This window comes from Gossypium hirsutum, chromosome A11 (genome assembly GCF_007990345.1).
Source record: "Gossypium hirsutum isolate 1008001.06 chromosome A11, Gossypium_hirsutum_v2.1, whole genome shotgun sequence".
Classification (NCBI taxonomy): Eukaryota; Viridiplantae; Streptophyta; class Magnoliopsida; order Malvales; family Malvaceae; genus Gossypium; species Gossypium hirsutum.
This window is the reverse complement of record NC_053434.1, coordinates 12,716,648-12,730,023: the sequence shown is the minus strand read 5'-3', so window position 1 is coordinate 12,730,023 and position 13,376 is coordinate 12,716,648. Positions and strand designations below refer to the sequence as shown.

The 13,376-nt window shown below is 32.3% G+C and overlaps 2 protein-coding genes and 1 non-coding gene across 3 annotated transcripts; 2 read left to right on the top strand and 1 right to left on the bottom strand.

Moving 5' to 3' along the window:
• The first annotated feature begins 3,278 nt into the window (after positions 1–3,278).
• On the top strand, positions 3,279–7,213 carry LOC107923991 (autophagy-related protein 18a). Its single transcript, XM_041081078.1, has 4 exons — positions 3,279–4,556; positions 5,202–5,400; positions 6,323–6,449; positions 6,926–7,213. The coding sequence occupies exons 1-4, from the start codon at positions 3,711–3,713 to the stop codon at positions 7,014–7,016; spliced, it is 1,263 nt and encodes a 420-aa protein (XP_040937012.1). The 5' UTR covers positions 3,279–3,710; the 3' UTR covers positions 7,017–7,213.
• Positions 7,214–9,533: 2,320 nt separating this feature from the next.
• Positions 9,534–10,706, top strand: LOC121209754 (glutathione S-transferase F13). The gene is made up of 3 exons (XM_041081077.1): positions 9,534–9,788; positions 9,897–9,945; positions 10,043–10,706. Exons 1-3 carry the CDS (start codon positions 9,642–9,644, stop codon positions 10,504–10,506), a joined length of 660 nt encoding a protein of 219 aa, XP_040937011.1. The 5' UTR covers positions 9,534–9,641; the 3' UTR covers positions 10,507–10,706.
• Positions 10,707–13,288: 2,582 nt separating this feature from the next.
• On the bottom strand, positions 13,289–13,359 carry TRNAG-CCC (transfer RNA glycine (anticodon CCC)). Its single transcript has one exon. It is a non-coding gene; the product is annotated as a tRNA-Gly (tRNA).
• Between the last annotated feature and the right edge of the window lie 17 nt (positions 13,360–13,376).

The following is a 13,376-nucleotide window of genomic DNA, read 5'->3' as shown; positions in this document are numbered from 1 at the left end:
ATTTCCTACCCTTCCATAACTCATATGGTGTCTTGTTCTTTTTCTTGCGGGACACCTTATTTAAAAGGTAATTCATTGATAAAACAGCTTCCCCCCACATGTTCTGTGACAACCCAGAACTTCCTAGGATTGCATTTATCATTTCTTTTAGGGTTCGATTTTTCCACTCTACTGCTCCATTTGATTGAGGAGAGTATGGTGGTGTCACTTCATGAATAATACCATGTTGTGCACAAAATTTACCAAATAGTCCAACATATTCATCACGACGATCACTTCTCACCATCTTAATTATTTTATTAAGTTGGGTTTCAACTGAACAATTTAATAAAATGTTTCTAAAACTCGAAATCGGTTTTGAATTTTTATTTTTATTTTTATCAAAAATAATAAACGTAGGGAAATTTAATTTTTACTCTTTAAAATTGATAATTGATAATAAGGCGTAAAGTGACATGCAATAATTGTCACCCGCCATTTAACCACTAGACGGACACCAAATCATTGACGATGCTAAAAAGGCAAATCCCAATTTTAACAAATGAAATGAAATTTTAAATATAAAAGATAATATTCTGAAAGTTTAGGTACCACAATAAAAAAATTGCTAAAATACAAGAGTTATAAATGCTATCACACCATTATCCTAGCAAACTATACGAAGACAGTAGTAAGACTAACTTGAGCAAGTTTGATTCAAAAATATCAAACCTTGCCACTTGTAGCACCTGCCTTCAAAAGTTGAATTTTACTTATTTTGCAACATTACTAATATAAGTAGAGCAGGAGCCCACTTTAGTCAAAATAGTACTGCAAATCCTCACCGCCTGGTTGCTTTCACCAAACTTAACAAAATGCGTACCAGTAAATTTGGTGCATTAGTTAAGCCACTTTCAAAAAGTGCTCACAATTCGAAGCAGTGTCAGCTAATTGAAAGCTTCACCATTAATTATGAATTATAAATATCATTTATATTGTTTTCTTAAAAGATATTTAAAATTTATATTTTATATAATTAAAATGAATATTTGTTAATATCAAAATAAGTAATAATAAGGGATAATGATGAATTTTGTCCATGAATTTTACTAAATATTTGTATACAGTACATTTACTTTCATAGGTTAATTTTGATGCCTGAATTTATTTTTTCATTTATCAAAGAAGTATCTCTCTCTAGCTGTATTAATTTCTAATTTCATTTATCGCATAACTCAATTATGAGATGTCATGTTGTAAAAGTGATTAAAAATAAAGTGAATTAAATGAAAAATAAATTCAGGCATTGTCATTTCAAAAAAGTGCAATCAATTTTAGATTCAACAATTTTCATTTCAAAAAACCGTTTGAATTTGTCATTGTTGTTTCCTTTCAAAAACTCATTTTGACCGAGTTAAATAAACTAATTTTAAAAAATAAAACCAAAAAAAATATTAACTTATAAAAATACCTTGTATTAAAAAAAACATTTGGAGAATAATATGTTCAAAACTCAACTTGAAAAAAATTCAGTTACTCGATTCAAAAGAATACATTAATCAAAGGAAATTCATTGATATTTAATTTGATATGAGTTCTAGTTTTAAACGTGAACGTCATTCACCTCTTTGTCAATAATTTGTTTTTTATTGTTGTGCTTAAACTTGAAGAAGAAGAAAATGGGGGTACTTACAAACATGGTTGATGTGGAAAAATTGATATCTTGTAATGAGGATCTAGTAGAGGTATTGAAAGAAAAATGGAACATTAATGATTTAACGCAATCGATCTCTGTTGATATTGCAACCTCTGCTTCTAATGAGGTTTATGGATTACTTCAAAGTTTCTTGCTTCTAAAGAGGTTTATGGATCTCCACTGATATTGCAACATCAACTCTTAAAAAACAGACATTTACAATTTAATACAATGTTTCTAAAACTCGAAATAGGGTTTTTTTTACTTAAATAATACAAAAAATAAAATTAATAACTGAAATGGCATGGCCATTAGATTATTTATCAAATTGATGGCATCGGATTGAAATGTAATGATCTAAAGTATTCAGAGACTTTATATGTAAATTTACCGTGTTGAGTGATTGTGGCACTGAAGCTTAAATGTAGCTAATTGCCTTCTAAACCCTCATTATTTATTATTATTTTTATTCTTCTTCAACTCATTACATTGTATGTAATCAAACCCTCAACCTATTTTTGTAGTTAAATAAATTCTTAACCTATTATTTTTACTCATAAAAGTCTATTATTTTAATATTAAAGTAAATATATTTTAAATAAAGGGATTTTATGAATAAAAATTAAGAGAAGAGTTATAGATGCTATTATCCAATTATCCTAGCTTCCATGTGTAACAGCGCAGGTCAAGTGGTACAATGAGCAAACTGTATGAAGCCAATACTAAGACTAATTTGAGCAAGTTTGATCCAAAAATATCAAACCTTGCCACTTGTAGCACCTGCCTTGAAAAGTTGAATTTTATCAAATTTGCAAACATTATTAATGTAAGTAGAGTAGCTGAGTTTAGTTGGTAATAGTATTGCAAATCCTTACCGCTCGGTTACTTTCACCAAACTTCATAAAATACGCACAATCAATGCAAACACACTCAAATTCATATTGTTTTTCAAATATTATATAAACATACTTCTTAATTATGATTTAAAACTTTAATTATGTTTACTCTAAGAGCAAATGACGTAGAATAGGGTATGGAGTAAAAATGTTGGGTTGGTTTTAGTTGGCTTATTTTGTTTTGCTTTAATGAGTTTTATTTTTTCTAAAAGAAATATTTTTTGAAATAATTTTCATTTTATTTGTTTATAATTAAAATTGTTCGAATCTAATTTGTATTTTCGTACTATGAATTTAATAAAACAGAAAAAAAATATCTATAAACTATTAATACATTCAAAATAATATTAAAACCAAAATGTCATTTGATATCTATATTAAAATTAATTAATTTTACACTTATTTTATAATACACATTTTTAAGTGTTTCAATCCACTTTTGTTTTCTTTTTCTATATTTATATATATGATTATTTGAATCTGTAAAAATGGTTAGAGAAAACAATGCATGTAATGTTTTTGATTTTAAGAATTATTGTTGTTAACTTTTTTATGAATATTAAAATTTAAAGCAAGAGAATTATCAATCCACTCTTTTCTCTCAATTATCAATTTTCTTTTAAAATACTATTAATTATTAATTATAATTTTAAATTTATATTGTAGGTAAATCCTTTTATGTGTAAAAAATTTGGTATAATGACATTACGAATCTAATCAATGTTGAAGATAGAATTGATGGAATAAATCTTGGTTTTCATTAAGGAAGAAATGAGAATACAGGGAGAGGGAAGCTGGCGTAGGGACGAAGCGAAACTTGGCCGCTTTTGTCTATTCGCCATCTCTAAATTAACGAATGCATCATTCAAAACCCAACCCAACATGTATGTATTTGTATGTATAAACTGTTTTCTTTTTTAACTGTTGCCCCCAAATAAACCATAACGTCCAATCCAAAACAAACAACTGTCCTCCTCCTCCGATTTCCAGCACGACACCATCGGGATTTGCTTTCCCCTTTCTCTATCTATCCATCTGTTTCCGTCCTCTTCCTCTTAGTTAGCTCTTTTTTTTTATTTTTTTTATTTTTTGATCTTTGGCCCCTTAGAATCATCCATATTTCGTTTCTAAATCCTTCCATGGCTACCCTTTCAGCTAGCCCTAGCCCTAACCCTAACCCTAACCCTAACTTCCGTTCCCCAACAGACCAAACCGACCATGACCCGGAATCTCTACCTCAAATGGAGCTTCATCCTTCTTCTGACCAGGACCCCACCCCCAATTCTAACCGTAATTTCCACGCCGTTCTTCCGACTCCACCCGAGGCGACTGCTCCTGCAGCGGCGGCAGCGCCCTCTCTTCTCCACATCTCCTTCAACCAGGACCACGGTTGCTTCGCCGCCGGGATTGATCATGGCTTCCGGATTTACAATTGCGATCCATTCCGCGAGATATTTCGCCGGGATTTCGATCGTGGGGGAGGCATCGGAGTCGTTGAGATGCTTTTCCGGTGCAATATTTTGGCTCTTGTTGGCGGTGGACCTGACCCGCAATACCCACCCAATAAGGTTATGATATGGGACGATCATCAGAGCCGATGCATCGGCGAGCTTTCGTTCCGTTCCGAAGTAAGATCGGTTCGGCTTCGGAGGGATCGAATCGTAGTCGTTTTGGAACAAAAGATTTTCGTCTACAATTTCGCGGATTTGAAGCTGTTGCACCAGATTGAGACTATCGCGAATCCTAAGGGACTCTGCGCGGTGTCTCAGGGGGCTGGGTCCTTGGTTTTGGTTTGCCCTGGATTGCAAAAGGGGCAAGTTAGGGTGGAGCATTACGCCTCCAAGAGGACCAAGTTTATCATGGCTCATGATTCAAGAATTGTGTGCTTCGCGCTTTCGCAGGACGGGCAGTTGCTTGCTACCGCTAGCTCGAAAGGGACGCTGGTTCGAATTTTTAATACTGTTGATGGTAGCTTGCTGCAAGAGGTATACCGTTTAATACTATTTTGTTACTTCTTTCTCATTTATTTTGGAACTGAATTAAGCAGATTGGGTGGGTTTAAATTTCTGATAATGCGAGGAATTGTTTCAAAATTCTTTTGGTTGACTCGTGATACTGTAATTTTTTAGTCAAATTAATACGAAGACACATAATTTGTAAGAGATTTCGTTAGAATGTTCGCCCAATGATGCTCAAACTAGAATTCTGTACGTTTTGCTGCATCTGCTCTATTTCCATCTTATTATGTCAGCTTGAAAAAGGTTAATGTATTTTTCCGAGTTACTTGCAAATGCTAGCAAGTTGAGTTATATGTGAGAAACTGGGACCAAGATTAGGGCTTTCTAATCGAACAGATGGGGATTCTAACTAGTTCATAGTTAAATATGTGTCTAAGTAATCCAGTTTTTTATGGCTTTCTACTAAACTATCATGTCATGTGTTACGAGTGTTAGATATTGTTCTTTTGGATTTTCTAGATGCAGTGAGTGCAACATATTCACAAAATGATTTTAGTGGCTTAGTGATTCTTACGGCTCTGGGCTATATTGAGATTCCATAATTATCATCTTACTTACTATGATTCAAAACATTTGCTGACATTCTGGAAGTTTTCATGTATATAAATATAGGTAAGAAGGGGGGCAGATAGAGCTGAAATTTATAGTTTGGCGTTCTCTTCAAATGCCCAGTGGTTAGCAGTTTCAAGTGACAAAGGCACAGTCCATGTTTTCAGCCTTAAGATTAATGGTGGATCTCCAGGTATTGACAGGTCACAAAGTGCTTCCGACCCTGTTACATCACCCCATTCCTCTCTTTCTTTTATCAAAGGTACAGTGCTCTCTTTAGCCCACTACTTTTTCTGTTGCCATCTATTCGAACTTGTAATCTTGTTTTAAAGCAATTAATTTATTCGAACAGTTCTCTTATCGATAAGTTTTTGGGCAACGGAATAGAATCTATTATAGGAAAAAATTCGATGCCAATTGTCCCTTAAAACTTCCTATTCGTGATTTTCTGAGATTATTGTCACCTTTGCATGAGAAACAAAATTACAAGTGTTAGTTGATGCTGCTGGGGAATCAGCATTCTAATAATGATGAGCTCCTAGTTAATTGGTATTTAAAATAGGGTTAAATCAGTATTTGGGACCTGAACTTGGCAACAAGTTGGGGCCCGAACTAGGTAATTTTTTCCACATTGGGGCTTAAACTCTTTTTTTTTTTTGGTTCAAGTTAGTTCCTGAACTTGATAATTCTTCCCATGTTGGGGCTTGGACTTGGCAATTGTTACCATATCGGGTCCCGAACTTTAGGGTTCTTAAGGAAATATCAGTGATCAACTCGGATGCAAAAAGTGCAGGCCCTAATTTGGAAACACTTGCCAAGTTTTGGGTCTAACTTGGACAAAAAATGTTCAGGCCCTAATGTTAGAACAATTGCCTAGTTCAAGGCCTAACTTGAACTAAAAAAAAGTTTAGGCCCCAAAAAGTGGTTTAACCCATTAAATAATGTCTTCAAATTTTGTGAGTGATATGATGAGCATCTAAAATGGGCTTTCTGTTTATAAGAGAGTTGTCGAAGTTCTTCATCTAGCAGAGAAGGTAATCCACTTCAATAGAATATGACATCGAACAAGATTGTGTCAAATATATTTACTTGGAATTATGCATTTGATTTTCTTCTGTTTGGTTTTTTGGGGGCAGTAAACCAAGAAAAGCATCTAAAATCCTAAATTGATTTTCCATTTGCAGGTGTGTTACCCAAGTACTTCAGTTCAGAGTGGTCAGTGGCTCAATTCCGCCTGGTTGAAGGTTCTCAGTACATTGTTGCTTTTGGTCATCAAAAGAATACAGTGGTAATTCTTGGCATTGATGGAAGGTAAGAAAAATCAAATACTAGTAGATGTTATTTAAAATTGCTTAGAGCATCTATTTATGACCATGAGAATAAAGTTTTCCATATTTATGTTAAATTGAGTTTATAATGCTCTGGTAAATCAACAATCTAATATATAGGGCGGCTATAGTAGGTATTTTGTGATTAATCAATAACCTTGGCATAGGAGTGGTTGATCCGCCACTTTCCTAGAGTTAAATGTTTTTAGAAGCACAATCCATATGAAATTTCATCAGTACATGCTTAGGAAGTTTCGTTGAAGTATCTGTATGTTTTCAAGGTGGTTTCTCTTGATGGCCAAAAACCTTTGCCTTCTCCTCTGTGTGTGTGTGTGTGTTTGATTTGTTGTTTGCTGCTGCTACATGTTCTTTTTGTTTTAGTTTCTTATTTTGTTGAAAGAGAGAGTTTTACGAGACAAAGGCCACTGACTAAAGTGTAATGGGGTTTTATGGATGAAGCTTCTACCGATGCCAATTTGACCCGGTGAATGGTGGGGAAATGACCCAGCTGGAATATCACAACTTTCTGAAGCCTGAGGCAGCTTTCTAATGTGCTGCATTTATTTAAAATAATTTTCTATTTATCGGGCATATAAATATATTGTATATTTTAAGGTTCTACCACCTTTTCCCCTAATTTGCCTAATGTATTCTTAATTTGTAAATATACAAAACTATATATAGATTTGTATAGTTTGTAACGGTGTACCCAAGAGATATTTTACATATAAACACCTGTTCATATCATTGTTTAATTTCCTTTTCTTTTTAGGGTAGGTACGTAGAGGCGGCATAGCAAATTTACAATGCTTAATCCTACCCTAAAAGTAGTTTTAGTATAGTTTTTAATGAATTTTTAGCTTCTTTAATTAAAATTTTACTTTTGGTAAATTAAAAAAAAAATCTTATTACTAGTAGCTCTTTTGATCATTACCTTGTTACTGGTAGCTTAAATCACGGTTTTGTTGTTCAATGTGAAAAAATGTAATAAATATATTTATTAAAGTTTGATGTAAAATCTAAGAAATAAAATGGTAACATTGAAAACTATTTTGTCAAGATCTTTTTACTTTTAAAAAGGTAAAACGATTATTATAAGAATTTTCTATTTTGTAAAAATTAATATTTAATTTGGTCAAACACTTTCATAATATCAAAAAATAGATAAATTTTTTGGATCCAGTGCGTAATTATCTTTGAAATCTGATTGTAGCAAAATCAGAAATTGGAAAACTCGACCTAATGTTGAAATGGTTTTTGCTTAAATAATGGTTAAATTTCAAAGATGCTTTTTAGTTGTATCAATTTAGATGGTAAAAAAATGTTTGTATGTTTTAATTTATGCACAAATCAATTCACAAAGTTGAGTTTATTCTCCAATGAATGAGTAGCAATAAAATTTTTAATATAGTAAGGTTCCTTTGGAAATAATTGTTATTTAAATTAAAAGAAAGAGATTAACTTATTTCAATACAATAAAACAGAATATAAAAATAAATTTAGACCAGTGTAGAAGTCATAACCGAAAGCTGTTGATTCTCCTCGTATGAATAAATGTCCGAATAACATAATCTAAAGAACAAATCTCAAGATGATGCTTTGGTTTGTTATTTGACCATTTTTTATGCAGAGCACTGAAAACTGTGGTTTGACTAGACTCTGTCACTGTTATGCTAAATCAACTTCCTATTCAGTCTTGCTAATCTATCCAAATAATTTCATATTCCCAAGAAATTATATAAATCATCTATTAATGACATCACTTAAACATTTATTATGTATAATAAAGGCTAAATCAATTATCTAATCAAGCTTAATAATTCATTTATGTATTAATACATGATTATTAATAAGAGAGTAGGTTCTTATTTTTTTTTAACTTTCTTACAAATATTAAAATTACTCTTTAGTAAATGTGTCTTCTCTTTTTCATTTTCCCTGTTACAGGTTTTAATAATACTAAATTATAACACATTGAAAAATATATTTGTTAAAATATTTATATAAAAAGTTTTGGTCAAAAAAATTATAATGTTTTAAGACACTATAAAAATATTATAATAATTATAATAATATAATTTATGATTTTTTTGTTGTTGATTCCAAATATTGAAATGATACATTGAGATGTCAAGATTTTCTTTAAAGAGACAATTTTACTTTATGATTAGACTTTGTTTCCCTTGTAATTTGAAAGAGTGTGATAACTATAAGATTGTATTATGTTGTGTGTTCATAATCTTGCTCTTGCTCAACCAAGTTTTGTTAGAATTTTTTGTCCAACTAAAAAATATTGGTGAATAAATAAGACAATAGTGAGAGAATAAGTATTGGTCCCTACTTATATGTCCACTGAGACTTCACATGCTAACACTGCCCATGAAACTTACCTCTAAAAGGAAAGATATACTTATAGAAGGGAGATTTTTTAAATCAACAAACATCCTGGAAAGGTAGTTTCAAAACCCCTAACCATCCCTTCAATTTTTATCTTAATTTCAAAAATCACCCCATTCAAACTTTCTATCAACCTATTAATTATACTAAAGTTTTGTAATACAATCCTAAAAATATAAATTAATCTCTTCCAACTTCAAACCATCTTAATTAATCATAAATTTATAAGACATTATCAATTAAAGAAATGATATTTGAGTCTTTGATTAAGATTAGAATTCAATAAAGATACCGATCTAATAATTCTTTGAGTATATACTATAACCAATCTAAATGAAAAATTTTAATAACGATTACAAAACTCTTAAAGTATTATTTTATTTATTAAAAAAAAAATTCATCTTTTTATGGGTAGAGTACATATCATCAAATCAAAATTTTCTACAGGATAAAGTTTCAAGTCATTAGTGAATTACACATTTTATTAAATATTTATTATACTTTTATCCCACTCAATAATAATGTATTACCAATTTGGGTTTAGGTTCAATTTTTTATTTTTCAAAATAAGGGTAATCAAAAAGCTTTTCCTAATACAATATCGAGGTAAAGGCACTATCCATACAGTAGCCATCTATTTCACATTTGCAGACCTAGTATTCTATAAAGACAGTTGAAGCTCCCTTCCTTTCACTTGCGCTCTTTATCTCTTTCAGCTTCATTGCTTACTTCTTCTCCTTTATTTACTTTCACACTCAAATCTCAATAATAATAAAAAATGGCCCTCAAGTTGTACGGGGCAGCCATGTCCCCCTGCACTTCTCGTGTGATGACCTGTTTGCATGAAAAAGAAGCTGATTTCGAGCTCATTCCAATCGACCTTTTTGCCGGTGAACACAAGCAGCTTCCTTTCCTAGCCAAGAACGTAAACCCGCCGTTATTCTTTTATTTTAGTCACTACATATTGCGAGCATTTGATAATTGCTTAGAGTTTTCATGGCTTCTTTTTAATTTTGTGATATATATTTTGCAGCCCTTTGGTCAGATTCCAGCGTTAGAAGATGGCGATCTCAGTCTTTTTGGTAGGCAGCTGTTATCACTTTGTGATCCAAATATTTGATAGAAATAAAATAAACACTTGTTTTGATCATTGTTTTTTGTAATGTTTATGTACATCAGAATCTAGAGCCATCTCAGCATACGTGGCTGAAAAGTATAAGGAAGCAGGCCATGATCTAATCAGGTACCAAAGCCTAAAAGAAGCGGCTGAGGTGAAAGTGTGGATGGAGGTGGAATCCCAGCAATACCATCCCGCAATTTCCCCGATCATATTCCAGTTCTTTGCGGCACCTCTGCAGGGAAAAGTCCCCGATCAAGCAATCATCGATGAAAACTTAGAGAAGCTAGGCAATGTGCTGAGCGTATACGAGGAGAAACTGAGCCGCACCAAGTACCTTGCGGGTGATTTCTACAGCTTGGCCGATTTGTTCCACTTGTCTTTCACTTACTATTTCATGAAAACCCCTTGTGCTAACCTGATAAATGAGCGTCCACATGTTAAGGCTTGGTGGGAAGATATTTCCTCCAGGCCTGCTTTCCAGAAGGTGGCTTCAGCCATGACTTTCGGCGAGAAGGGGAACTAAACTGATCATCAAAGGGTTAACTTTTTTTAATTATTATGAAATTTGAAACAAGTTTTGGTATTGTTGGGACTTAGGGTTGGTTGTTTTCTGTTATGAAAATTTATAATAATTTCAAAATGTGATGCTTGTGGCGTTTCTCTCTGACCCTGATTACTATACTAATATCAATGTGACAATATATGCAGAAGATTCTGAGCTCATTGACTGTATATTAAACTGCTAATTATAGAGAACTTTGTTTGATATATTATGGGAGATTGTGATGCAATTATATCGAGGTGATCTGGCGTAACCCACAATGTTATTCATACGCTTCAGGAATTTTAAAATGAAAAATATATATACATATCATAATGCATACACTTGTGAAAGTGAAACCACGTGTCTTGATTGTTCATCTGAATTTCTGCTATATATAATTAAACCCTCTATATATAATCCATAAAATCTACTTTCACGTTCATCATGTTTATATATAGAGTTCCCATTGCAAATCTGCTGTTTTGTCTCCCATTCAGAAAGGTGTGGAGTTAATCCACTTTTCAATTATACATTACCGCGTTCTTTCCCTTCCATTTGAACATAAGAAAATCTTTGCTTGCGGCTCTTCGGTGCTAGAAAATGGTGATCATGTGGAATTTTCTTTTGAGTTTTGACAACTTTGTACTCTTTCCTACCTTAACTTTTTGTCCTTTTCTTAAAAAATTTCGTCGTCCAAATCGTCTGCTGTAAAAAATTTTCTATGGGAATGCACGGTTTTCTGTTTTGGCACTAATAAATTTGAAGTCGAAGTTGGGATGCAAAGCTCAGTTATTTTCATCTACAAAATTCAAAATTAACAACTTTTGTATAATTATACATGCTTTTGTCATCATTTATATTTTCATTACATCAACATTTTTCCTACCCTTAGTGAGTTTACACAAAGCGGAATATTAATTACTTAATTCGCTTTAGTAGATATATTAAGAAAAAATATTTTTTATTAAGACAATAAAGTAATAAATCAAAACGAGACAAGAACTATTATAAAAAATTATTTTGATGATTAGATAGATAATTGAAGCTTATTGACATATCCCAAAAATCACTAGTGTTGAGGTTGAACTTTAGTTTTAAAAGATAATTTATTGGGAACTTAAAATTACTCATCTAAAGATTGAAATGGATGCCATTACAATTATGCACACCGCTAGAGTCTCTAATATTTACTTATCCTCTTTAATTGTTAGTGCCGGATGCTCCTCCACAATATAATTTTTAAGTCAATCAAACATATCTTTTGGGAAGAAAATAAATGTGTTGATACACTAGTTCGATTTGGGAACAACTTTTAATTTAATTTGTCTACATGTTAATTTATTTTGGTTGTATAAGACTCCCCTAGTAGCTTAATTTTTGTATTTGCTAATGATAAGCACGATGGTATCGGATAATATTTTAATTTGATTTAATGGTAATCGACTAAAAAAACGTAAAGGAAAACAACAGTACTTTTGATCTCATTATATAATATATTCACCAAAATCTAAAAGAAGCTTTGCATTGTTATGTCAAAGACATAGACTCAAATGTGGATGGAGATTGAACCCAACAGCTTAACTCTGCAACCTTCACCTAAGTTTTTATTGAGCGGTGGTTGTGTTTTGAAATTAGTCGAGTGGACCACGTTCATAATGTCGAAAACTCAACCTGAAATGTGGTAAAATTGCTGTCACAATGCATGGGGTGGAGTTCAATGGCTGAGGCAGAGCTGGCTGATCATAAAATATTGAGTTTGAGCTACTTCCCATTATTTGTCTAAGGCTGGAAAGCAGAAAAACGAAAGCATTATTGATTAGTTTCTAGGAAAATGAGCATTAATTTCACGAATGCTCTCACTTTCTCAGCATCATCCCATTTCCCCATCTCTGCATACAAATTGAACACAATAAAGTCAGCGTTGATAGCTGGCTCCAACTCGCAAGTTTCTTAGCACCAATCTCACTGCATTCCAAATTCCCATATGCTCTACGAGCATCAAGCAGCATTGTTGTAAGAATAGGCTAGAATTTTCAGTTTAACTGATTTAATGGTTATAAAAAAAATTATATTAAAAAAGAAACTAGTTTAACTGATTTAATAGTTATAAAATAAAAAAATTATATTAAAAAAGAAACTAGGAGAAAATAAGAATAAATAATAGTAACATAAACATTCAATTTGTAAATTATAATAAATAAAATTAAATATTTAAAATAACTTAAATTCTGTTTAAAAGATTTTAAAATCGTTTTTTTTCCAATTTGACCAATTTTTTATCAATTCAATTTTCTTTTGATTTTAAAATATCGATTAAATATGTTGGACAGATTATCAATTCTTAATTCAAGTGGGAAAATCACCACAAGCATTAATATTGATCCGGGATAGACCCCTATGCTCAAACAGGCATACCCGGATAAATCTGAACCCCCCAACGTGCCAAGAGATCAATGTACTATGCATAATGATTTTTAGACCAGGCAAAAATCCAAACTTCCCTTGAACTAAACAAGCATAACGCAGCCCAGCTAAAGTTACATCATCATTCTTAAAGCCTTCTTGTTCCGTTCTATTAATCAAACCACCAGACAAAACCGTTCCACTTATATTGAAGGTTCAGCACATTAGTCTGAATTTATTCGAAGAAACCACCGAAGTGGGTCAAGCAAAAAGGGTAGCTTTCAAAGGTAAAGGAAATAAGTTCTAACATCTTATGTTATTTAACAGTGGTTGTTGGGCTGAGAGCAAAAGTGAAAATTGCGCATCCGGGGAATCGAACCCCGGTCAGTACCGTGGGAGGGTACTATGATACCACTACACTAGATGCGCTGTCCACTGTTCTCATA

Bases quoted from the DNA above. Each gene is read 5' to 3' on its own strand.
- LOC107923991 (XM_041081078.1), top strand. From the start codon at position 3,711: ATGGCTACCCTTTCAGCTAGCCCTAGCCCTAACCCTAACCCTAACCCT. The intron at 4,557-5,201 runs GTATACCGTTTA...ATATAAATATAG, and splicing joins ATGGTAGCTTGCTGCAAGAG to GTAAGAAGGGGGGCAGATAG. The intron at 6,450-6,925 runs GTAAGAAAAATC...TTATGGATGAAG, and splicing joins ATTCTTGGCATTGATGGAAG to CTTCTACCGATGCCAATTTG.
- LOC121209754 (XM_041081077.1), top strand. From the start codon at position 9,642: ATGGCCCTCAAGTTGTACGGGGCAGCCATGTCCCCCTGCACTTCTCGT. The intron at 9,789-9,896 runs GTAAACCCGCCG...TATATTTTGCAG, and splicing joins TTCCTTTCCTAGCCAAGAAC to CCCTTTGGTCAGATTCCAGC. The intron at 9,946-10,042 runs GTAGGCAGCTGT...TATGTACATCAG, and splicing joins TGGCGATCTCAGTCTTTTTG to AATCTAGAGCCATCTCAGCA.